At 42.0% G+C, this 27,722-nt stretch overlaps 1 protein-coding gene across 2 annotated transcripts in view; it reads right to left on the bottom strand.

The window, feature by feature from the left end:
• The window catches only part of TRPC4 (transient receptor potential cation channel subfamily C member 4), a 229,582-nt gene that overhangs the window by 131,330 nt on the left and 70,530 nt on the right, over nt 1-27,722 (bottom strand). For both annotated transcript variants that reach the window (XM_059713815.1, XM_006275347.4), the window contains one exon: nt 9,668-10,072. In XM_059713815.1, coding sequence (XP_059569798.1) covers nt 9,668-10,045 — 378 coding nt within the window. In that variant the 5' untranslated portion in view covers nt 10,046-10,072. The remainder of the gene's footprint in view (nt 1-9,667; nt 10,073-27,722) is intronic.

Below are 27,722 nucleotides of genomic sequence, written 5' to 3'. Positions count from 1 at the left end.
CCTTCAATCTGGTTTCCCATGATCACCTCTTGGAGAAACTGGCCAATTGTTGCCTTGGGTCCTTCATGATCCACTGGCTGGAAAATTGGCTCCGCGGTCGGACCCAGAGGGTAGTAATTGATGGAAGTCACTCATCATGGTGTCCTGTGACCAGTGGGGTCCCCCAAGGCTCTGTCCTTGGACCCTTTTGTTCAACATCTTCATTAATGATGTGGACACTGGAGTCAGAAGCGGACTGGCCAAGTTCGCCAATGACACCAAACTTTGGGGCAAAGCATCCACACCAGAAGACAGGCGGGTGATCCAGGCTGACCTGGACAGGCTCAGCAAGTGGGTGGATGAGAATCTAATGGTGTTCAACACCGATAAATGCAAGGTTCTTCACCTTGGGAAGAAAAACCCGCAGCATCCTTATAGGCTCGGCAGTGCTATGTTGGCTAGCACTATGGAAGAAAGAGACTTGGGGGTCATCATTGACCACAAGATGAACATGAGCCTGCAGTGCGATGCTGTGGCTAGTAAAGCGACCAAAATGCTGGCTTTCATCCATAGATGCTTCTCAAGCAAATCCCGGGACGTCATTCTCCCCTTGTACTCGGCCTTAGTGAGGCCGCAGCTGGAGTACTGCGTCCAGTTTTGGGCTCCACAATTTAAAAAGGATGTGGAGAAGCTTGAGAGAGTCCAGAGAAGAGCCACGCGCATGATCAGAGGTCAGGGAAGCAGACCTTACGATGACAGGCTGAGAGCCCTGGGGCTCTTTAGCCTGGAAAAGCACAGGCTCAGGGGTGATCTGATGGCCACCTATAAGTTTATCAGGGGTGACCACCAGTATCTGGGGGAACGTTTGTTCACCAGAGCACCCCAAGGGATGACGACTAGGTCGAATGGTCATAAACTACTACAAGACCATTTCAGGCTGGACATAAGGAAGAATTTCTTTACTGTCTGAGCCCCCAAGGTCTAGAACAGCCTGCCACCGGAGGTGGTTCAAGCGCCTACATTGAACACCTTCAAGAGCAAACTGGATGCTTATCTTGCTGGGATACTATGACCCCAGCTGACTTCCTGCCCTTTGGGCAGGGGGCTGGACTCGATGATCTTCCGAGGTCCCTTCCAGCCCTAATGGCTATGAAATCTATGAAATCTATGAAATATGCATCTCGGGCCATAGATTCCCCAATCCCAGTATGGGAGGTCTATTTAAACTTAATTGACTAAAACTCAGTTGCTGGGTTAGGGAATGCTGAGGCAAGAGACTGAGTCAGAGGGGGTATGGGCGACATTTGAACAATGGTTAAAGGTTCATCACAACGTCCAGCCTATTGGAGCCCTGACCACAAAAGTCCTAACATTTTCAATCTCCTCATCTGGAAGCAGAATCACTATTCAGCCTATTATCAAACATCCAAATATTAAATGAAACTATAAATGCAGGTATTCCATTGCTGTCGAAGGCCAAAGAAAAGCAGAGGAATTCAACAAAATGGCTGCTGGCACATGGAAGTTTATGATATTAAAATGACCTGCGCGAGGCAAATTGTGTGAAATGCAGGGTATTTGGTTGTTTTCTCTTTGTAGCTGTTTATTATGACTAATCTTTTGGTTACTGTGTCAAAGCTTTCATTCAATAAACATGTGCAGAAAGTAAAGGAAAGCAGAATTGAAAATTACTTTTTTCATGAGAAAATTGGTGTTGTGACACAATTCTTGCTTGCAAAAACATGCAAAACATTTTGTTTCTGTTCTAGTCAAGAAGAAAAATAAGTTATGAAACTCCTTAAGTTGTCATATCTAGTTCTAAGCTTTAAAAATAGTTTTTAACTAATGTTCACCCCTCCTGTTGTATTATGGCATTTTAATTTCCACTGTCAGTTAGGAGCAGTAGGTGCAGGAAGCCTAAACCTCTCTTTATTTTGACAAAGGTTATAAACTGGGGTGAAAACTTGGTTAAATGTTTATCAGTGAAAAGGACTGATGAACATTATCACTGGGTTATCTGAATGCATTTGCCTAATCACTGAATTGAAAGGCCATAATCTTTTCTGGTGTAAATCAACATCCACATCACGGCTCATTGAGAATCCAGCTATGGCTAAGGCTTACCTTTTCCTTTCATCATACCAATAATGAAGTGACTCATAATTTACATAGATTAAGGGTTTCCTGCATCTTTTGCCCTGTTCACCTCCCCTACTTTTATGACACACTCATTTAGCCTCTCTTGAAATTTAAGAATATAGCATTTTGTATATTGGATAAGGCCACTAGCATATGGCATACAACCCTCAGCAATACTAAATACCAGCCAACATGACTAGCAGACAAAAACAGTTTGGCAGCAGTACAAGAAGAATTGGGAAGATTCATGAATGCCCACAGCAGTTTTACTAGCAGAATCCAAAATCTCACATTAGTTATGATCACAGATCTCTCTGTAGAGCAACCAGAAACAAAAATCAACATTATCAGGCTTACTGACAAGGTGTTATTACATGCACAACTTTTTGCAAACTTCTGAACAGTTGGCATTCGCCTGTAAAATCCTGTAACTCCAGCCACAAATCCATCCAGTATATAATTAATCATCTCTATCTTCACAGAATATCTCTTCCTAACTAGCAACTGCATGCCTCAGACGATCAAAATGATTATACGAAAAAGACGGCCCATGGCAGTTGGCTGCTTTGTCTCCTGCATTAACAAACTGAACTAACCCCCCAGCCTCTTACATCCCTTTCTGTCTATCAGGATTCTAAACCTGCCAGAGGACTCTTATTAATCAGATACTACTGGAGAAAACCCTCTGCTTCCAATTAGGCAGCTAGCAAGAAGAAAAATGAATGTGGTGCCCCCACAAGTTTCATCAAGGCTGTCCTCTTCAAGCCCAACAAAATGGCACCTCATGCCTCCTCCACACTCATTAACGGCAAGACTGCTATGCAGCAGCACACTTGGTGCCCACAGTGTGGAACACAGTTCATGAGTTTTTGTCAGAGATGTTCAAAACAAATAGCACACTTGATCCCTAATGGATAGAGTGCAATTTATGAGTGACTACTGCTGACATTTTCAAAACAGAGTGGAGGAACAGATCGTGCTGTTAGTAGGACTCTTGTATACAAGTCATCACATCAGGCTTTTTAAATCTCTCTCCCTGCCTCTGCTATATACTGATAATTTCCTATGCTTTATGGAAAGAACATTTGGAAGTGTATTGTTAAGAAGTTCCTTCAAAACAGGCAATGTATGAATCCTCCTGTTCTGATGCATGATCAAATTGTGAGAACAGCTAGAAAGAAAACTAAGCCCTTTAATATAACAACACAATTAGGTAGTCTATAGCGTTTTTCTGATTACATCCTAATCACCTAGCAGTGGGTGTAATTAGGAACATCCTGCAAGGAAGCAAGAGTTGAACATATGGCATCTCCCTGTCATATGTTCATATGAACTTGATCTTACAGTGGTTGGTTATGGATTAAAAATATGACAGGACATATTGCTGAAATGGAATCCTCTCAGTCACAACAAAACGATGCTGTGGTGTTATTGATGTACAACTGCAGGGTGTTTTCCAAATCACAGTCTCCAAATTCCAGCAATGGTGTCTTCATGCTGATTAGTTCTGGGCGTCTGATTTGAATGATTTTTGTACAGTTTATTCTATGATTGGCTAAAAATAGCTCTCAGGGTCGGTGGATCTGTGTAAATACAGTATGCAGATTTTCTCTGCAATACTGTCTTCTTTGAGAGTCACTAGGTCCTGGGCTGTGATTGTTTTCTGTACTCAGATCAAAGATTTACCAGCAGCAACAGCTCTTTGGCCCTTAACATATTATGTGTTAAAGTGCTATATGTGTCAGAGTGCTTTTAAGCCTTCCTCAGAAGCACTGGGTATTGACTACTGCCAAGCCTGGGGACTTTGACTGGGGTGTGTCAATGCTCCCATTGGGACCAAAGCCAGAGGTTTCTGGCTAGAGGTTCTTTCCCCTCCACTCTGAATTAGACTGATCACCATATTCGGGGTAAGGAAGGAATTTTACCATACGCTCAGATTTGTACAGACTGGGCGGGGGGGGAAGGGAGGTGGGTTGCTTTCCTCTGTAGTGGGGGGTATGGCCCTCTACCCAGAATCTCTTGAAAATGAATAGAAAACATTCTATAGGAGGAGAAGGTTGGATGCTGTGGTTCCCCTGCTTTACTTGTGGAAGGTTAGGGTGTTGGGTGTGTGTCATATCTGGCTCAATGGTAGTCTTATGTAGATAGATTATGGTTGTATGGGATGATTTGGATAGGGATGAACCTGCCTCAGGCAGGGGTTGGACCACATGAAGCCCTTCAAGCCCTACTTCTCTATCATTCTATGATAAGATGATCCCCCAGTAATTAGATTCTATTTACATATAGAGTCCATCCTACTGCTACAGCACGGAAGATAAATCTAGGGAGGGTCAGACAGCCCCCTTGCCCTCCCCAGCTTCTTCCCCCTGCAGCACCCCCTCCCCCTTACTCTCAGACCCTACTCTCCCTGATTATGTGTAAGTGAGGAGCAAATTTTAAAGCACTGACCTTGAAATAAACAGACCTGTAGGAATTCACTTATTGGAAAATTACTACAGGTACCCATAGACTTAGTTCATCCAGAATTGATACATTTTACCTTCTTTTGAAACTGCTGCAAGTTTTAGCACACATACTCCATAAATGTATTTTTAAACAGAACAAGGTATGATATTAGTCCAAAGGCAAAAGGCTTATGATTTACCATATAGTTTATTAGGCTGGGCCCCAGAAGAGTCAACAGCATTTCCAGCAATGGTGTCTCCATAGCTCAGGACTGCTCAGTATGTATGTATACTCTTAATACCCATCACCACAAAGGATCCATGTGTTAAGTAGTACCCGCCCCCCCCCCCCCCCCTCCTCCATCCAGTCATGCCAGAAATTGGGTGTTCTTGTCATGAGTCCTGGGATTCTCCAAAAATGTATATGCAGACAAGGTGCAAGGTAATCCGGTATGACTCCACCTCATGGAGACCAGAATCATACTAATCATAGGTGACAGGCTGAGAGAGGGGGTCAACAGCAGGATTCTGAGTGAACTGTTTGGGGCCCAATTTCATGATGTTTTTCAGACATTATAAGGCTAGTGAAACAGGAATAATTGGAAATGGGAAAGAAAGGCACAGCTCAGCTATGGGAGCGAATGGGAAGTCAATATATATTCAATGTAGTGGCTCACCATGACTTGAAAAAATCTCAGCAGTGAGGGGGACTGCATGGAACAGGCACTAACATCCATCTTATTCAGACGGATTGCACTAATCTATTTTTGTGATAGAGTTCCCATCAGCATCTCAAGTCTTTTGGATAATATCAAATGTGACATTTTTGGTACCATGGGGAGAGTGTGGGGGATGGCTCTGGCTCTTCTAGTGCTGACAAAGTATTGCAGTGTTTCTAGGCCTGGTTCCAGTTCCCTCTAGAGAGAACAGCCACCTGTTGTTTTTTTAAAGGGCCAAAAAAACCAAATAGGCTCCCATCAGTGTGTTTGCCCAATATGGGCCACGTACTTTAAAGACATACTCAATGTTGGTCGTATTTAATCAGCGTCATAGTTGGTTTCCATTACTGAAGACATAGTGCTTTTGGCAGAAGTTTAATGATAGACAATGTACTTAATGAGGTTTCCTTGTATGTGAATATAAACAAGGAGCTTTTCCCCCACACTGACAGGGAGAAAAACCCTTGTTTTGTATTCAAATAAATATAGTATTTATGTTATTGATGAGCCTATTATAGTATATGCCCATTGGGAAGGTTGCCCCATACTTCTATTCTAGGATCTCATTTTAAGTTGCTTGAATTTTTTTCCCTAAAGTTTAACAGTTTATTGTCTTGACTGTGCTAAAAAATCCTAGTGTCATCTTCACTGGGCAGCTTTAGATTTCTCTTCCTATTAGGAGCAAGGAATTGTACTTTGATAGAGAGATGCCCTCGGTATAAAGGATGTGTTTTTTGCCATCCACATTAAAAGTCACCCAAATATCAGTGAATTAAAGCCCATATGTTGTGCACAATCACACAGAGAGTCTTTACCATGACGTTAAAAATTATGCCTTATATTCTATTAAATCACTTACATACTCTCCACTACATTGTATAGGTAGGCATACAGTCCATAATACAGCATGATACAACATCCAGTTATGGATACTAAGGGTGAAAAAAAATGTTTTTTTCTCAATAAAATATTCTATGATCCTTCAGGATAACAGGGAATAGGATCTTGGCAGCTAATTTGAGACATATGGTTATGAAAAATTGATAATTTAGAAGTACTTGGATAAGCTTTCTCTACCCAGACATCCTAAATTGTGTTATTTTATATTACATGTGCTTCAGCAGCTGGTGCAGCTAACAGTTTAGAAAATATAATGCAAGTGACAAAAATGACCTTTTCCTGAATTGCTCTAATACATGCCGCAAAAGCCTCACTCACGAACTGAATGACAAAAGAAGGAGCACAGAATTCAAATCCATTAAACATATATACCTCATCAGTAGGTGCCAGATACCATGGCACTAAATATATTCATGTAATGGTATTCAGTTCAAACCACTGAGATACACATGGTAAATGGAGTCTGCATATTGGATAAGGAAGTGAAGTGGGGCCAAAGACAAAGTAGAGCTCATTCTAGGGGTTCCCCAGCTGGCGCTGGAGGGTAGGGTGGGTGAATTGGAACCCCCTGCCCCCCTCCAGGGGGCTCAGATACACCCACCCTACCCTCCAGCAGGGACTGAAACAACTCTAGACCAAACTTCCTCCACTCCTTTTCCCCGCTTCCATTCTGAAAACTTCTCTCAGGCTGGCAATCAGGCAGACACAAGTTACAGAAGATGCTATGTTTTGAAACATCTTCATTTGAACCCTTACATAACGAAGGTTAAGATTTTCACCCGATTGGCCATTTTAAAGCAGTTTGTAGCCCTGCATTTGTGTTTTGTCATGGATATAGATCTTTTTCTGTACCCAAATCAGGCAAAAATTGTCACTTCTGTCTGCACCCTTGGTGATAGACTCTGAGCTAGAAAAAAAGTGGGTCAGAAATACTGAAACGTTTAATAAAATGTCCATTTTGCCCAATTATTTATTTTGAGAAACTTTTAAAAATGCCCTTCAAAACCTGATAGAGTTTTTTTTCAATATTTTATATTAAATGTTTTAATTTGGTTTGAAATTCACCTTGTTTCAAAATTCCCTGAAATTTAGTTTAAAAAAACCATTCCAAACCCATTTTTAAAAGTATGGAAATAGAAACAGTTTCTTGGACATAGCAAAATTCAAACCGAAACAAATCTTTTTCAGCTTCAACATGCCCAAGAGATTGAAAAAATTACCTTTCAATCTAACTTGAAATATTTATTTTCACATTTGAAATATAGGAACTAAAAATCCTATATTCACCACTTTCTTCCTTTAGCTGGAGATTTTTGTGGACTTGCAACTTTAGCTATGGAGTTATATGTGTAAAAAAGTATATATGCACAAAATGTTATTCTAACATGTCTGTTGTAGCCTAAATTCATAACAGCAAGCTGTATAGTGACTAACCTAAATTATGTGTTATTTGTCTTGCTATATGTGCAATCGCACCGCTATGCTAGCTACTGTATGTCTATACACAGGAAAATTAGTTCTGGAGATCTTACAGTCTAAAGAGAAAGAAGAGACAAAGAAGTATATGGATGGAGAAGAGGAGATGGAGAGATATGATTCCTCCCAAATTACAGATGGGGAATTAAAGGTCATGTGACTTGGCACAGGGAGTGCATCTACACATGATATTAATGCACTGGAACAAACTGGTGCAGTTTGTGCCAGAGTTTATTGTTCCTGGGCTCAGCATTTACATGTATGCCCAGGACCACCACAAGTTGAGCCAGAGCGGTGCAGCCCCACCCGGCAGAGGGTCTGGGGGGTCAGCTTGCCAGCCCAGAGCTGCTCCACCCTGGCTCAACATGTTGTGGAGGGGCTGGCTGTAATACAAGGGTGCTACAGTACAGGGCTAACCAGCAGGTAGCCCCTGCACTGTATCACCCTTGTGACCCAGCCAGCTCTGGGCACTGTCTACATGTGCATTGCAACAGAGTAACTAACTCCACTGTAGGATAGTATTTGTGTTGGACAGTCCTATCCTACAGCAGAGTTAATTAGTTTATTGCAGCCTAATAGTGCCACACATATAGACAGTGATGCATTACTGTGGAGCCAATTAGTCAACTCTGCAGTAAAGCACATATGTAAATGCTCCCAAGGAGTCTTAACCAGAATGGAGTGTTAAACCCAAACGTTCTAATCCCATGCTAGTGGCTTTACCACAAAATCATCTTCTCTTCAGCAAACTGTATTCCCTGTTCAAATAAGCCATGCAATAGACTGAGCTATAATGAAAAGAGGCAAGCATAAAATGAATCTAGTGTTCATGCACTTTTGTTGGGACAAATTTGTTACTCCATAAAGATGTTATGCTTTTATCAATTAGGAAAGAAAGAAGTCATGAAGCCCAACATACTGCATTCTCTCTCATAGAGTTCCTAGTACTTTATTACCAAAAAATATATACTTTTTGCCTATTACCTGCAATTATACCCACGACAAGTAAAGATACTGCAATTAAATGATATTTTATGCATTGTGTAATATTGTACGCACTGCCTGTTAAAATGTTCCACTTGTTTCAACACACTATTCATTTACATGCGTTAATACAGTACCTACAATATATGGAAATTGGAATAGACAAGAATAGAATACAATCTTACAATAGAGCTTTTCATGCTGCAGGATTCAAAAAGAAGTCAGAAATTATGGGCTACAGCCCACCTATTTCAATAGGGTTTTGAAATGGCAGAAGATTTAGAGGATATTTTCTGTTTAAATACCTACAGTAGCTACAAGCATTCACAGACGAAGGTATAGTACAGTTTCTTTCCCTTGACTCTTAACTGGTGATTCTTATAATACATACATGATTTTCCTTTTGAAAAGGGGCCAAGATACAAAATATTCTACCACCCATACAAAGATATGAGGTTGAGGTTCTGACCACAGAGGCCATGCCTCATGTTGATTTGGGACAGAGGGACAGATACTTTCCATGATGAGAGTGAACCCCTGACTTTGTGGATATTTTGTCATGGATTTCAATGGGACTAGAATATCACCACCGATTTCTCTTTAGCCTGACTGGGAATTCTTTATGAAGCAGAATTTTGCTCTAATATGTATGAAAAACTCTTTCACCACAGAATTTTAAAAAATCATATGTAGAATTAATATTTAAAGATTTATATGAGTTTTCATGTGTCAGACGTTAACAAACCCACTTGCTCTCAATGGAAAGCCTTCTCACCCTAAACTCAAAATTAGCATCATTTATATTATCTTTTGCTTAAAATAACCGATGGTAAAGAAAAAGACATTCAAACTGAAATGAAAATGGTCCAAGTCATGCTTAGAACACCAGAGGCTAAATTTGAACTTGTCATTTATTTTAACTTTTTTGGGGGTGGAGGGAGAGGAGTATATTTTAGCAATCTTTTTCATTTTCCTACAGAAACAGATTTGCAAATCAGGAGCAAGGTAAAATTTTATGCGTACCTGTTTCTCCCCACTGGGCTTTTTGTGGTTTAGCAACAGTTCCACAGCTCCAACTACCTCCTTGCGTATAGCGTGTAGTAGAGCATCTCCAACATAAACATTAAAGCTTAAGAGCAGTTCAATGAGCTCAAGGTTCTCATTTTCAATTGCAATAAGGAGAGCAGTTCTTCCAAGGGGATCAATACAATTAATATTGATCTTGAAATAAATTTCAGCTTCTTCCAGAGCTTTTTTCACACTGGCGTAATCTCCTTTCTCAACAGCATTCAGATAGGCTTTCTCTGCAGGTGAAAGTTCAGACTCTGCTCGCACTATACGAAGAGGGATACGATCTCTGTAGGGGGCATTAACACTTCTCTTGTAGTAGAACTGGGCCATATTTTATGCCATGCTAATACTTTGTCTCTGCAATTCAAAAAAAAAAAAAAAAGAAGTATGGATCAGTTACGTATTCCTGGCATAAAGTTTATCATATTAATGAAAATATGTAATACATTAGCTTCTAGAATTCATTGTGTTAAGTTATATACAAAGACATAGAGGCAGTCTGTCTTGAAGAATTTGTAAAATGCACATCATAGACAAATTGTGGGAGGGGAAAACACAAGTTAGAAAAGAGATGAAGTGACTAACTTAAGGTCAAATTTGACTAGCAGTCAAGGCAAACATCTCACACTCCCTACTTCCAGTCCAGTTACCACTCCAATAGACTCCACTTCTTCCTAACATATTCCAGCAAACCTGACATGGATCTCCAATTTTCACAGTTCAGATCCCTAAGTCTAAGAGTGCTTGGACCTGGGATTTTGAATCAACTGTCTCTCTAGCTATTGAATTACTGTGCTCTGGCAATAGCTGTATGAACCCTCCATTACCAAGTCTGATGCGTAAGCTACAGTTAAGACTTAAATGCATTCATTTGCATAATAAGCTTAAATTATGGATAAACCCCAAGGAACAGTACCTAGCAGTCACGGTTATGGTTTATTTTTTCACCTCATTTTGACTCAAAAGCAAATCCCTGAAACTAGGACACCATGTAAAAGTTTTAGAAAGATTACAGAAGACCTGCATAACTCACCCATGTAAGACTATGTAAAAAGCTGTTCCTTCTACCAGGACAACATGTAATTGGTTATTTTTGTTGTCCATAACCTACCAATGTGCCTCCATTACATTCAACGGTGTGTGGAAAGGGGAGTACAAAAACAAAAAACACTGTTGCAGAGATGATCTCCATGCCCACTCCCAAAGCAACTCAACAGAAAGGCAGGTGAAGTAGGCCAAGCTATAAGCCACGTCTCCCTCTCCAAATTCACAGAAGGTATCCATGGTTCTTTGAGAAACCCTATACCCTTCTGAAGCTAAATGCCTCCCAGGTTTCCCACTGAGGGATAATATAGCTGTTATTACTACAGGGTATATCATAAAACCTCAGTACATAGAAAAGTGAAGTCCTAGAGGGATTTGTTCTGATTTCAGTGGGCAATGGCTTGTGGCCTATAAACTTAATCTAGCTTTAAAATTAAATACATGTTAATTGCCTTATTTTGCATGTCCTTGAAACCAAACTATCAAATCTCAGTCTCTAACTCAACACATTTTTACTTTGATTACCTTGCCTTTAGAAACTATAAGCTACACTGAATGTAAAAAATCCTACCAGCCATGGAGGCAAGGTAATACTATGTGAACCATGAAGTTATGATTAATCTGAACCACCTGCTAAAGATAATTAACATTTTGTATTGGTTTTAAGGGAAACATAAAGGTATCTGGATAGCAGGGGTATAGGTGCACCACAAACTTCTAAATGAAGTCATGCATAAGAAAAGTACAGAGTGCTAAGAGGAAAATGAAACTCCTAGCCTCTTGTCTTTAGGTAGCAACAGGACATTCTACAAAATTAACCTTCTCAGCCAGTAAGGAGTGGTGAAGCATTTATTTAACCTTCTGTCCCATTATGGAGTATCATTGATGTACTCCTGGAAAAGACTTATGCCATTTAGCTCAAGTAGAAAAATAAAAAATCCCTATGGGTCTAGAGAATGAGAGGATGTGTACAGCCAGGAGATAATAAAAAAAGCTGCGGGGATTTGATAGAGAGAAAACCCTCTGAAGTAATACAAGTGTAAAATAACCAGGGTTTGAGCCATAAGAAAAAATTTCATATATATTGCTATTTTTGTAAGATGAGGATCAGGGTCCAAAATGTATGCTTCTCATTGCATTGTGCACCTTCTTTTCTAAATATATTTTCCTTCTTGGAACACAAGAAATACCAGATTGCATCAGACCCAGGGTTCACATGGTGCAGTGCCCTGCTTCTGACATAGGTGGAACCAGATGGCTAAGGGAAGGTGGTATGGGAACATCTCTGCTTTCTCCAGTCCTTAATTCTGCTGCTCCTACACTGGGACTTTGTTCCTCTGTCACAGGGGTGGGCAATTATTTGGGTCTGTGGACCACATAGGGAATTTTGGTGAGCTGTTGTGGGCTGGGTCACCACAGTTCCACAACACTTATCAAAACGGAGTAAGTGGCCCCATCCCATCTGCCTGACCGCGTGTCCTGCTTGCGTGGGTCCTCTGAGCAGACCCCAGGATTGTGGGGCAGTGATAGTGCAGGGCTGGAGCCCAGGACAGAGCCACAATCCACTCCTGACATGCTCCTGTCCACAGAACCAGTGCCCACCATAGGGGCATGTGGACAACGGATCATGGCTCTGCTCCATGCTCAGCCAGGATGGGGCTACGGGCAGGCAGGGAGTGGCATCCAGGAGTGTGATGGGTAGGCAGACATCACCAGGGCTGGGATCATGAGGCCCTGGTCCCACACTGTCACCACTTTAAGATCCCTCCCCATCAGCCTGGCCTCACCTGGCCGTCCTGTTCCCAAACACCACTCCCTGCCCACTCATGACCCCATCCCATCTTCCTGGCCATGAGCCCTGCCTGTGTGGGTCCTGCCCCTGGAAGTGGGTGCAGGGTGGACTTGCTGGGGCATCTGGGAAGCAGGACTTGGTCTGGCAGTGACAACAGCTGGAAGTGAGTCTGGCCACCATGCTGCCACAGTCGTGCTGTGAGCCCAGAGACAGCAGGACTAGCCGCATGTGCCACAGCCCCAGCTGCCACCTGCGCCTGGGCTGGACAGGGCTGCAGGATCTGCCAGGGGCTGGACAAAATCCCTTGGTGGCCCAGATTCAGCCCATGTGCCATATTTTGCCTACCCCTGCCCTAGCACTACCCTACCATTTCCTTTCAGGTCTGTGATTTTTCCTTCACTGCCATAATTTCCTTTGAGTTGCTGTTCCTTTCTCACCCACAACTTCACTTTATGTTCTTCCCCATCATCACTACTACACCCTTCCAATTCCTGCTGTTCCCTTCTCCTCAAATCCAGCTCTCTAAGACTCTCTTATTTCTGATACAGCTTCAAGTTATAGACTATCCCCACCCAGCAGATGAAGCTGTTCCTTTTGATCAGCATAAATAGCAGCAGGAAAAAGATCCCTCTGCCTGCAACAATATGCAATCTATAATCTCCCTTTAAATCATGCTTTTAAAGGTTTTGTTATTAAGGCTCTTCCACTGAAGCCTAGAACATGTCCCAAAAATTAGAGTCACTTATAGGTATTTTTGTGCGTGATCAGATGGAGAAATGGCCAGAAGGTATGTGCTGGATCTCATTTCATTCAGCAACAACTTTGATGTTGAGCTGTTCACATTTTAGGTCATGGAATGTCCCTGAATTAATTTACTTTTATTACTAATATTTTTTTATTAGGGGGGAAAAATCCCTCTCTTCCCATCTTATTTGGAAGGGGAGAGAGTTGGTAACTCTCCCCAAGGAATAGTGAAAAAGTTAATGGGTTAGATTCATATCCAACCCAATTAGTTTATCTGGGGTTACATCAGAGAAGGTTATGTCACAGTGAAACTAGATGCTACAGAGATACCTATGGTTTAAAATGAGCAGAGTAGTTTAGTGGCCTGATAATTTCTTACTGTATTAGGATAACTTAACAAAAATATTTTGTATCTGTTGAAGAGCTTTTTCCATTTTTGATGGGCCATTGCGCAACTCAAGTTTTCTGAAATGTCTATGTTGTTGTTCTTAGGCCATAAGATACTGTAGGTGGGCTGCAAAAGTATATAGAGAATGCAGGCCAACCAAACTTGCTCTAAATATCCTCATAGTTTCAAACAGCATTTTGCTGAGAAAATGCACTACTATGCATCTTACCACCTTAACAGGAAGCTGTATAGCTACCTTAGTGCTGCACTACATACAAAACAGTCAGTGCTGTGGAGAAGCAGACATACAAAGCCCTGATCTATTGAGCCCAGGTACTTCTGGGTCAGAAGATGGTATATTTAGAGCTACCAAGTGCAAAGTGCTGTCTTACAGATCTGGCTAGATGACTTCCAGATCCAGAGGTTGCACGTTGGATCAATAAAATTGAGAGCCTCTGTAATACAGAATAATGCAACTTCAACCTCTTTATTTGACCAGGGAAAGAGGGGAGAATACAATCAAAGGGTAGCCTTTCTGCTGAAGCTGATAAGAACAAATTGTCATTTTCCTAAATATTTGTCTTTCAGTCTGTATCCTTTGGGGCAAGGAAAGATTAGCTTGAGGCTGATTTAAGAGGAACTAACTATAATTAATGAGGACAGCTTGGTTACCAATGCAGGGCCCTGCTGAATGCTATAAAATACTTGAGTGAGTCATAGTAGGGCATCTTCAAGAGACACTTTCTGTGGAGTTACCTAATTAGCTCTGCAGTGAAGCGTCTCCTTCTACATGTGAGGAGCTATTAGCTCAGAGTCAACTTTAAAGAAACCTTACTAAGAGTGCAGGAACAAACCATCCTGATGTGCAGGAAGACTAGGAAGTATGGCAGAAGACCAGCTTGGCTTAGCAGGGAACATTTCAGTAAACTAAATCACAAAAAGGAAATTACTAGGGAAGAACATAAAGGCATTGCTCAGGCATGCAGGGATGAAGTTGCAGCTTCAGGGATGTGAAGAATAACAAGAAGGGTTTTTACAAGTATGTCAGTAGCAAGAGGAGGATCAGGGACAGTGTAGGTCCCTTACTGAGTGGTGGGGGCAACCTTGTGAATGAGGATGCAGAAAAGGCTGAAGTGCTCAATGCCCTTTTTTGCCTCTGTCTTCATAGGCAAGGTCAGATCCCAGACTATTGCACTGAGCAGCACAGTTTGGGGAGGAGGTGAGCAGTCACCAGTGATGAAAGAACAGATTAGGGACTACCTAGAAAAACTGCACATGTACAAGTCCATGGGGCCAGATGGGATGCACCCAAGAGTGCTGAGGGAGCTGGCTGGTGTGATTACAGAGCCATTGGCCATCATCTTTGAAAACTCATGGTGATCAGGAGAGGTCCCGGATGACTGCAAAAGGCCAAACATAGTGCCCATATTTAAAAAGGGAAAAAAGAAGGGTCCAGGGAATTACAAACCAGTCAGATTCACCTCAGTCCATGGAAAAATCATGGAGCAGATCCTCAAGGAATCCATCTCAAAGCTCTTGGAGGAGAAAAAGGTGATTAGGAACAGTCAGCATGGATTCACCTGAGGCAAGTCATGCCTGACCAACCCGATTACCTACTATGAAGAGATGACGGGTGCTGTGGATGCAGGAAGACCAGTGGATACGATGTACCTTGATTTTAGCAAGGCTTTTCATACCATCGCTCACAACATTCTCCCAGGCAAGCCAAGGAAGTATGGGCTGGATGAATGGACTGTAAGGTGGATAGAAAACTGGCTAGAGCTTCAGGCTCAGAGGGTAGTAATCAATGGCTTGTGGCAGCCGGTATCAAGTGGAGTGCCCCAGGGGCTGGTCCTGGGGCCAGTTTTGTTCAATGTCTTCATCAACGACCTGGAAGATGGCATAGAGTGCACCCTCAGCAAGTTTGCAGATAACACCAAGCTGCAGGGAGTAGTAGGTACACTAGAGAGTAGGATTGGGCCAAAAGGAGCCTAATGAGATTCAACAAGGACAAGTGCAAAGGCCTGAACTTAGGACAGAATAATCACATGCACCAGTACAGGCTGGGGGTCGACTTGTTTGGCAGCAGCTCTGCAGAAAAGGACCTTGGGGTTACAGTGGACAATACATTGAATATGAGCCAGCAGTGTGCCTTGTTGCCAAAAAGGCTAATGACATACTGGGCTGCAATGGTAGGTGTGTTGCCAGTAGGTCAAGGGAAGAGGTTATTCCCTTCTGTTCAGCACTGGTGAGGCTGCACCTGGAGTACTGTGTTCAGTTTTGAGCCTCCCAGTACAGAAAGGAAGTGGACAAATTGGAGAGAGTCCAGCGGAGGGTGACAAAAATGGTGAGGGGGCTGGGGAACATGACTTATGAGGAAAGACTGAGGGAACTGGGCTTATTTAGTCTGGAGAAGAGGAGACTTAGAGGGAACTTAACAGTAGCATTCAACTGCCTGAGAGGGGGTTTGAAAAAGGAAGGAGCTGGACTGTTCTCAGTGGTAGCAAAGGATAGAATATGGAGAAACAGTCTCAAGTTGCAGCAAGGGAAGTTTAGGTTAGATATTAGGAAGAATTTTCTCACTAGAAGAGTAGTAAAACACTGGAAGAGGTTACCCAGTGAGGTGGTGGAGGATCCACCCTTGGTGGTTTGCAAAACCTGGATAGACAAAGCTTTGGCTGGGATGATCTAGGTGGGGATGGTCCTGCTTAAAGCAGGCGATGGACTAAATGACTTCCTGAGGTCCCTTCCAACCCAAACTTTCTATGATTCTAATTAAATTTGCTATAGGTTAGTAATGCCTGATACAAGTACTGTTGGGCAGTACTAACTAAATAATATGGCGGAGTTATTTACTCCATTGCAATGCACGTGTAGACTGTGACAGGGATGGCTGCAGCATGAGGGTACTGAAGTGTGAGGGCTAACTGCTGGCTAGTCTCACGCTGTAGCACCCTCATGGCTCCAGCAAGTCCCTCTGCAGCATGTTGAGCCAGGGCAGAACAGCAACCCCCAGGTCCCTCTGCCAGCCAGGGCTGCTCCAACCTAGTTCAATGTGCTGCAGTCCTGGGTGTACATGTAAACGCTGTCCTCAGAAGCAATCAACTCTGGCACAAACTTTACCGGAGTTTATTGCACCATGCTGATTTCATGTATTGACTAAAGGTGCATATAGAGTACAAAACTATCTCTTTGGCAAAGTACAGACATTAAGCACTTTTAATGGTATAAATGGTCAGAAACCAATATATACCCATAACAGAACAGAAGTTTGGTGCACACACAGATTGGTTTAAAAATGGTGGAACCCAGTCCAAGATTCCTGCCCCCCACTAAAAGGTGAATGTGTGTCCTGTTTGCTACCAGTACAGACAACATTGCTTACAGAAAACCACGTAGCTTAGATTGATTCTGTCTTGGGCTTTTTGAATGTCTGTACCTAGCCTTTAAGCCTTGCTCCTCTCTACAGGTATATTAGGATGCATGTTGCTAAGTGTCTTGCCATTTAAATATATGGTGTGTATGCATATGTGTATACCTTTGTTACAGACTTACAGGTACAAATCCCAACATCATTATTCAGATAGAGAATGTGTTCTTCTGCAAAAAGAACAAATAAGGAAGAGATCGTTTCCTCTGAGTTCTGCAGGGGCTGTGATGTACACACATCATAAAAGATACCAGAGGTTGGGCTCAGTGAGCTGGGGACCCAAGTGAAGTCAGAATTTTAACTTGAAGCTGCTGGTTCCCAGAGATTTGTTCCTAGAACTTAAGAACCAATGTGGAATCTTTGCAGAATGGTTTCAATGAAGAGGTGGAAAAAAGAAGCAGGAGGCATGCCAATAATCCACAAAGCAAAATGCAGAGCTAAGCAAACATAAATTCTAATTACTTTAGGATTTCTAACTAACTTAATCTTCCACAGACTCCGCAGATCTGATCTATAACAGCAGTGCATTTCAGAAAAAGGATGCTGAGGAGGCAAAGTGGTTTGCACTAAAATAGGAATTTAAGGAACTGTAAGACATACATCACATCTAGGAAGTCAACATATATTATGTCAAATTCTACCCTGTGTTACATCCAAACATTAAAGTCTAGGGAGTGTTTAACTTGACATCATTGAGGTCTGCATACGGCCCTATCCTTCTGACATGGAACTTTGTGGAACATACCAGTGACCAGGAAAAAGAGATCCTGAAAGCTGATTCTGGGTGAAAGAGTTGGGGGGGAGCTAAGGGAATTGTGCATCTCACAGGAAGTCCTGGGTCCCTTGAAGGATCAGAAAATTAGCAAATTAGGCACTAGAGCTGTAGGTGACCTTAGGGAAGGTCATCAGAATCTGCTTCTGTGTTGGACTTACATGCTGCAAATTTAAGTTTTCAGAGCAAAATGAAGCCAATCGAATTCAATTTGAAAAGAGTCCAAGATTCTTTTCAGCCCACCACCAGTTAAAATATATTTTAAAAAGTAATAGAGCCTTAAATTGGCACTGGGTGTGTCTACATGGGACACCACTTGAGATTACTGCATAGGACATGGCACTGTCTACACGTGCACATGCCGACTGCACAGTAATTTGCTCAAATCACAAGTAAATTTGCTAGTAAATACAAGTAGCAAATTTATTCTCACATAGTGCACAGTACAGCATGTGTAGACAGGCAACTGGGATCAAATGTGCTCCCAGTCAGCCAGTCATCAGGGGGCAGGAGATTGTTCCCTGCCCCCTGGAGCTACCTGCTGCCAGGGAAGGCTCCACCACTGAAGCGCAGGCAGGGACAAAGTTCCTGTGCACTGGCATCTGGGACCTCTCAGTCCCCACTTCCTGATCACGATTGGGGAGCAGGGGCTGGGAGATTCTTATGGCTGAGGCTGAGCTCTGTGTTTGTGGGGCCCAGGCTGGGAGATTCTTATCTCCCACCCAAGTTCCAGGGTTGTGGGGCTTGAATGGGAAATTCTTATAAGGCCTGAGTATTATATGATGACGATCTCCCAGCCCAGGCCCTGCAACCGTGAGACTGGCACTGGGAGATAAGAACTTCCTAGACCTCCCTCCCTAAATGCCATCAGGAAGCAGGGGCTGGGAGCTCCCTGCTGTGAGGGCAGGGGAACACTATCCCCACCCAGGCTCTGGTGGCAGAGCCCACCCCAGCAGCAGTCAACTCCAGGGGGCAGGGAGCAATGTCCCAGTCCCCACCAGGAGACAGATGTCTTCCAGCCCAGTGCTCCCTGCCAGTCTCTGGGCTAGCACCCAGGGGAAGCTTAGAGCTCCCCCTGGCAGCTGCAGGTTCCCAGTGCAGGGCCACAGGGAGCAGGAGATGTCTGCTGCTAGGAGCACCAAATCTGCTCCTGTGTCCCTGTACATGTAGACGCATATCTGGGACAGTTTACTCTAGAGTAGTTTACTCTAGAGTAAACTGATCCTGTATTATTTGCACATGTAGATGCACTGACTGACTCTTAGTCTGTGGGTGTCAAAATATATTCTCTTTTCATTTATTAATTAGGTATTTCAGAAATGGTTTCTCTGAATATACCTTCATTTATTTTGAAAGGCTGAATACAGATTTGTCTGCCTTCATACAATATAGAACAAAAAAAAGGATTAACTGAAATATTCAAAAGTACAAGCACCACTCAGTACAGGGCTAAAATTACCTACAGGAATTTAATGCTCCACTTCCCCCCTCCTCCTTCCACCTCTAAAAAAACCATGCTTTAATGAGATAGCAGTTCATTTGCATCTTGAAAGATCGTATTCATATCAGTTATCCAATCAGGGTGAGTTACAATAAAGTCTGATAATTAATGAAGTCATAATACAAACCTCTCAAAACAGGCTTCATTTAACATGCTCTGCAAAGCACATTTTCAGGATATCTCACAAATTAAGACTCTGATTCTGCAATATGGAACAGTCAAGCAGAAAATATTAACTTTGATGGGGCATTATGCAGATACAGCAATCTGCTTTTTTACGGTCAGGAGTTAAGGGGAAAAAAGAAATACCCTACCAACCTTTTCATACTACCTAGAAGAGATTTCATATATTTCAGGAGTATTTGACAATGATAACTTTTTTTAACACTGGAAAAATATCACTGAGAGTATAGCACATTTCTCTTTATATAGAACTACTTGCAAAAAAAGAAAGAGCATCTGGCCCTGGTTTTCCATTTCCAGAAAAATGGTTCTCAAGTAAAACTGTTCAAATAACTGAGCTTACAAATGTTTTCTCTCTTTCTTCAAATATTATTTACAAATAATTATGTTTGGTTTCTAAGCTAGCTCTACAAATGGCTGAGTGAATATTCAACAAGCTATTTGCTTTTTCAGGTTTTCTAGGACAGTGGTGCTTAAACTTTTGGCACCATGGGCTATATAAGTGGCATGGAGCTGATCTGTGGCCTAGATCCACAGGGTCAGCACCTGTAGTGGGTCCTGTACATCCAGATCCTATTTGTGCTGCTCCTGCCCCACACGCCCAGTTCCTACTTTGTGCCAACCTGGCCCCACATGCACAATCTAGCTAAAGGGAGGGGTGCAGCCACTCCACCACACCATCCCTGGATCTGTCCCTGAGGTTCTAATCTGCAGTCCTTATTGCACAACAGCCCCACTTGTTTTCCTTTTTCTTTTTATCCATGTGGTGAAAGTACCTTCTGCTATTTGTTTTCTTTTGCACAGGCTAACTCAGATTAACTTCCTGACCTCTGAAGATGCCAGTAGGAGCTGAGACTTGAATTTGGATCTATCAAAGCATCTGAGTGTTACAAGGACTGAGCTATTGGCTTTTCTAGCATGGGTCTCTCATGTGTTTCCTCCCTTCTTTCCCCCATCTTTGCCACCCCCCATACCCGCAAGAAAATAATAATAAACAATTAACATAAAATGAAAATGAAAATCAAAACTGTGCTAACTCCACAAAATTAAAGTCTTGATTTAGGGTCAACCTCACTCAGCAGATACTGGCTCAATTAACATGGCCCAATGGCTCGGTCTCAAAGTCCTTAATACTCTGGCCTTATTCAGCCCTTACACGGAGAAAATCCAATGGTTAAATTCAGACTTCATAACATGGAGTTTGTTTCTGCTCCCATTCAAGCTAATGGAAGTTTGCTGTTGGGTTCATTGGAACTTGAATTGGACCCTAAATCCTAGTTTACAATTAATAAACATCAGCTTTAGGATTTTTTTCTAAGAGAAGGTATTGACCAAACTGAGTCATATATCACTGGCCTATAGCAGCCGTGTACACCAAATTAATTCCATTTGTATATTTCTGGACTTTCTGGAACTGTCAGACAAAAGCATTTCATGCGCTAGCATCAGCATCTTAGCAGCATACAATATAGTACTTTGTCAGAAGGTTAATGTAAACTTAGCAGTGTGAGACTGTATTGCCTCCTTAAGAGAAGCAGCTTCATTCACACAAAATGTAAACCAGTATTTCAAATTATATGGGACTACATTTTTTAAATATCATCAGTCAAGAGGAATAGCAGTGGCTCTCCCTCTCCTTCTATATTTTTATTCTCTGTCTAGCAGTAGTCCAGGTTCAATATTTTGGAGAACAGACAGAACAAATGTGTGGTTATGGAAATGTTGCTATTCGGCTATATCATAAACATACACACCCATATTATCATTAGAACTGTTCAGAAATTTTCCAACAAAAAAATGTTCATTAGAAATGCTGGTTATTTGACCCCAAAATTACTTCACTGAAACAGCTTGGGTTTATGAATTTTCACTGAATCCAGAACAGAATATGTACACATATATGTACGTGTACATGTATAGAGGCCAATAGTATATGTATTTTATGTGTGTGTGCATGTGTGTGTGTACATATACACAGACATACACATAGACATATAAACATGCATACACATACATATACACACATATGTATATGTGTATATCAACACACACATGAACATACACACACACTGGCCTGTATACATGTACACACACACACACACACACACATATATATATAAACCAACTCTATATGCCACTTCTCATTTTAAAACTGTTTTCCATTGCTTTGGACATTGTCAAGCAGTAACTGTTCATGATGAACATTTCCATGCCAGGTGTTTGCTTAAGGCTGAATATTTTGGCAAGTTTTCACAAAAATTATTTGGTACTTTCTAAAAAATCAAGTGGAGTAGAGAGTGTTACCTCACAGTCAAGGATGTGCCATTTCTTATTCCCAGGTAAATTGCTCCAAACTTAGCCAAGAAGTCTTTGAAGCATCTCATTTGTACATCCTCGGTAGAGAGTCAGAAGGTGAATTCTTTTAAAAATACATCTGTATTAGGCAGGAGATAGATAGGACTTTTCTCACAATTTCTGAGGATAGACATATGAGTAGTGATACTCATCAATAGTGACTGTAGAACACTGCTCAGGAAACCTGAACATTTAGGACAAAAAGTTAATGGTTTCATTTGTCTACAATCATCCAAAATTTTGTTATATGTACCATTTATGGCAAAGCAAATAAATGTCTGACATTTATTATTATAGTAATGTAAGCATGTGAAAAATCTTTTATAACCATGTCTGTGACAGATTGTGACAAATCTATGAAGCAGTCCTGGCTCATACAGAGTTGAAATTATGGTTCAGAGAGAATTTCTGTAAGAGCTCTATCTCCATATACTCACTCCAGGTGACACTGTCAGTCAGGGATAAGTTGTTAAGATAGAACTAAAGCAGCTAGCTTTGAAGATGGGGATAGGATAGAAAGGATACTAATTTGGACTGTGTCAGAAAATGTTATTTGGCTAAGAAATAAATAGAGTTGGAGGCCTTCTCTGTTTGAGCATGCCACTTAAGTACGAAAAGACATAGCTCTCTTATTTGTATCATGAGTTAGAAAAAAGTGTCTATACAACAAAAAAATGCATGTAAAATGAATCTGAAGAGCATTGAAATGAAAAGTGGCTGCTGTGATTCAATCTGATATGAGTGCTAGTCCAGTACTCAGCTAGGTCAGGAAAGTTGACATAAAGACAAGTGGAGATCACACTTAGATGGACTCAAGATACTGGACATCAGAACTGCATCAGGACTGAAATTCTAATACTGACAACGTAGAAGAGATACAAGTGAACCAGCAGACTGGAGAGGGGAAACATTGAACTCAAGTGACGTAAACATATGAGATAATGTCACAGAGCATACTTATCTAGATTAGTCTGTGCCAAATTTAAGACAGAATGTAGTTAGTTACACAGCACTACTTTGGTCTATTTCTATTCAGAAATAGGTTCTATTTCTGAATAAATGTTTTGTTTGGAGGTTTCATGTAGACCATCTCAGAAGGCATGAAAACATGACAGCCACTGTCACTCCAAATGTTGGTTAAAAAGAAGGGGTCTTCTTCATGCCAGAGGTGTGGTTAGCAGAGGGTCGATGAATGCTAACTGATCAACATAAAAGTCAGTATGTAATACCATGTGGATATTACAGAGGAGCTTGCTTTTTCACTAAAAAATTGAAATATGGAGTAATGGGTTTCTTAAAGGGTATGTTTTTTTAGGCCCACCCCTCAGCTGTTATATATTTTATATATATATACAAAGCTTTGGCTGGAATAATCTAGTTGGAGATGGTCCTGCTTTGAGCAGGGGGTTGGACTAGATGACTTCCTGAGGTCCCTCCACCCCTGATTCTCTATGATTCTATATCAACAAAACTCTGTTAAAAATCAATCAAGCTACATCAGTTCATCAAAGCTAAAGAACTGTCATTAAACACACATTAGCAACAACAGAGCCAAATTTTGCTGGCATTACTCGTGAAAGTAAGCCCCATTAGACCCGGTGGCTACTTATATAAATAAAGCAAATTAGGTTTGACCCACAAAATTATTACTAGCTGATAGCTATTCATTAGTACATGTGAAATTAGTGTTCTCAGTTCTATTCTTACAGGACAGTTGCCTTCATTTAAAGAATCTAATCCCACAAGGAGCTGTAACCATGAGGTATCACACATGCTAGCAAAGGGAATTAACATGAAACCCCAATTTTACACCTCCTTCTGTGGATCAGAATTAAAACAATGTGGAGAAAGCATGCTTTCCACTAACTGACCTGGATTTTTTCTCTGAATTTGGAGAGGATTCCAGGCTCTCAAGGGGTAAACCATGCATATACACTGTAAGCAATAAATCTGGTGTGAAGAGGAGGAGGAAGATGGAGATTACATAGATAAGGATCTGAAAGAGAAAACACTCCATCCACTTAAGCTAAACTTGCTGCCTCCTTGAACAGTGTTATTCTCCAGAGCACATCAGGGGAGCTCTCCAAAACCATTTTTTAAAAGATATTTTCAATGCCAGCTACACTAAGCTGAGTTTCTTATTTCATTTGTTCCAACAGATGCACTAACACTGTGCTTTAAGGATGGAATCCTGCTCTATCTATATGGTACTGCCCTTCTCTCTGAAAAGTTATTGGAGGTAGTTGCAGTCACTCCTCCACTCTCCAGGATGTGTTTACATGCGGATCCTTGTATCTTCTGTGCTTTAGATGGTCAGGCTACAGAGGGCATGGAATTTAGCCAGAAAATGGATATTGTTGGTTACTGCCCAAATACTACAAGCTCTTCCAGCTAATAAAACATTCAGATATGGTCCAGATGTAACTCAAAACACCCTCCACTGATGTAGAGCTGATAGGGAGCCAGGTATGAACATATTTGCATATAAATATATTCACTAATATAAACTTCCTATTACAGGCTGCAGCATTCATAGTCTTATGTGTATTTTGAGGGGACCCCTGGAGCAGACTGATTTATTTAAAGAAAAACAAAAGCCAGTGTGATGGGAGAACCAAAGAGCACTTGGGAAGCTGTTTAGGCTTTTATGTTGAATGGCTAAATGTCTACCCTCAACCTTAAAAGTTCTGGACTCGTATTGCCTATTTGAGAAAATGAGCCCGAGCATATTTTTTATAAATGCCATTAAAGTTTTAAACAAATAAACGTAGAAATTATCAGGATTTGGTCCCAACCCCTCCCTGTCCTGAGGCACAGACACCAAGCAACAGCTCAACCTTCCACTAGGCCACAGCTGACAAAGGAAAGCAGAGTGGCGAGGAAAGGGGGTCCAGGAGGAAAAGTTCTTCTACCACTGGCCCCTGATTGGCCCATGGCTCCTGGCCCCTGATTCGATCATCCTGCCTATATAAGCGTTCCTGTTTCCAGAGGAAGGTATCTAGATGATAAAATGTCTGTTCTCTTTAGAGTTCTCTACTATTTCCCTGCCTTTGTGCCCTGACTCTAGAGCTCACCACCCACTGCTGATCCTGCTCAGACTTTGAACTCTGCCTCTGCCTTGCATCCTGGATTGCTGGAACTCAGTTCTCACTGGTCCCTGATCTGGCTTCCTCCCTGACTTTGCTCTGTCTACCATTTTGGCTCTGGCCTAGACTCTGCCTTCGATCCCAGCTACACCTCCTGACCTCAGCTAATGGTTTGTACAAACCACCAGTCAGATGGCCTACACCTTGGTGCATGACAACAACACATCACCAAAGATAAATTACTGTTACAAATACCCAGCTAAGAAAAAAGCATTAGAATAATCAAATCAGCTAAGCAAACAAGTCAATATTGGATTTGGAATCAATTATCAAAATAGTTATACAATTAAATCAGTGCTAAAAATAATCAGTATTCATACAGATGCTAGGAAGGTAGCTGTAAACTTGTTTCTAAATTGTAAAGTTTTGGCTAAGTCAATCAAATCTATTATTTGAATAATTAATTAATTTAACACTGTAGCAAAACCCCCCGTTTTTCTTTTTTTTAATTAAAAAATACATTCCCTCCCCTTCCTCTAACCATTTCTGACTTTCTCTCTGCCCTCTCTAACCCTTATAAGTGATTACAAGTAGTACTAGGTAAGCTAAGTTCTTGTATGCTAATATTGTAATAAGCCCCTTTTTTATATATTATAAATAGTGTTCTATTATGTTTGTATTGATTTTTAATGTTTTATATTGTATTATATTGTATTCCTATCATTTGTGCATTGATTTTTATTGTTTCATATTAATATTGTTTGGTTTAGGCCTGTGTCTGTAAAGTGATGTCAAGTATCCATCCCCATCTTGTTCCCATCTTGTCCCCGTGCTCTGTTGTGTAAGTATGTCGCAATTCTGTAACCTCTCCCATGTAAATTGGTTTTCCTTGAATGCCTGAAACAAAAGAGAGACAAGGTTCCTTGGGTGAATTTGATATCTTTTATTAGACCAACCCAAATAGCTGGAGAATAGTTATTAAGCAAGCTTTCGGGTTCAAAAACCCTTCGTCAGGCTAAGGAAGTTTCAGCAGTTAAAAGAGTGAATGGATGAGTGAAACACAATGATAGCAGGACCTCCTACTAAATCACCCCACCATCAAAACCAATACCTGGACCAACGACCCAGCCATTGGAACCACCCTCAGCATTCAAGAAACAAAAGATGAGGCAACCCACCATTGTGCCAAGGCTGCACATGCTCAATATGAACATCTGGAGCCCTCTGGGACAGGCCCTCCCCATAGGAGATCAGAGGTAGTCTGCCCCATAAAAAGGGGCAGTGAAGACTGACTCCTTGGGACGCCATCATCACCTGGACCAGACCTGCTCCAGTCATGCTGCCTATCAACCCAGAGGTCCTGCTGGTGACCCCACTCTGGACAACACCGGCTGGAGAAAGACCCCGACTGGCCATCAAGGACCCCCTCCCAGCCTGAATAGGTAGCTATCACCCACATCCTCTATTCAACCAAGGACTTGGACTCTGTTTCTCTTCCCTACCTGGACTCCAACTCTTCCACTGAGTCTCTTTCTCCTGCTACCATTGTGCAAGTGTGTGTGGGAGTGCTTGTGTGTGTGGGAACCAAGCTGTACAGTACAGTGTTCATTTAATAAAACTGTTATTTGGACCCCTGAGTTGGGTTTTGCTTTACTACGGTTCCAGCCCTGCTCCAATCTCTGCTCCTCACCCCTCTAACTTCTGTCTCATTTCTCCCCCTCCTGCTTCTGGCTCACCACCATCTCCAACACCTGTCCCGTGCTCCTGTGGCTCCAGCCATCCTGAGCTCCCCTCTGCCTGAAAACCCCTGTTTTTTTGCTATTGCCTTGTCCCCACTGCCTTTTCCCCTTATCTCTGCCACCTACTCTTTAGTTACCAAGCACCCCAAGTACACACACATACATACCTTACCATCCAAGTTAGGAACTCACCTGTGTGTATGTGTAGGTGGGTGGCATGTGTGTGAACCGGTGAATATACATATATGTATATATGTCATCGTGCGTGTGATATACGAATTAGTGATCCGTGTATTTGTATTGGGTGTGCGGGTATTGGCAATTGATTTTTGTCTAACTTTTGGTGTGTATACTGTGTAGATACTTGAATTGGTGATAGGTATGCATGTGCTTAGGCTGGTAATTTTGGATGTGTGTGTGCCTGAGTTGGTAGTGTGTGTATGCGCACCTGGTGGGGGTGTATGCACCTAGAGTGTGTGTGTGTGCACCTAACTGATTTTTATGTGTGTGCATGTGCAATTGTACAACACGCCCTCCTGTCTAACAGCACGATATTGAGATCCTGAGAGTTGGTCTGACCTGTCGCAAGGCACGAAGATGCTCTGCTCTTAGAAGGCCGGAAACTGCCTGGGGGAAAAGCCCAAAGAGAGAGAGACAGAAGTCCAGGTGCAGATTACCAGGGCAATAAGCCAGAGGGTAAATTAGCCTGCACCTGCACATGGTCAGCTGACTGGAAGGGGCAAGGCTCTGGGCCCATATAAACCCCAGGACTGGACCCAGAGAGGGCAGTTCCCTGCCAGCAGCCAAGGGGGAGGGAGCTCTCCCAGAGCAAGCAAAGGGTAGAGGGCTGTCTGCAGGAGCAGCTTCCAATACTATTAAGGGACGGAGCATTCCCTGGTAAGGTTTGAATGAAGTTATAGCCAAGTGGCTTGAATTTATGTTACAGCCCAGGGGCTTGTGTTTTTGTTGTTTT

The sequence above is a fragment of the Alligator mississippiensis genome, chromosome 1 (assembly GCF_030867095.1).
Source record: "Alligator mississippiensis isolate rAllMis1 chromosome 1, rAllMis1, whole genome shotgun sequence".
Taxonomy (NCBI): domain Eukaryota; kingdom Metazoa; phylum Chordata; order Crocodylia; family Alligatoridae; genus Alligator; species Alligator mississippiensis.
Note: the sequence above shows the minus strand (reverse complement) of the source record. Positions and strands in the feature narration are given on the sequence as shown.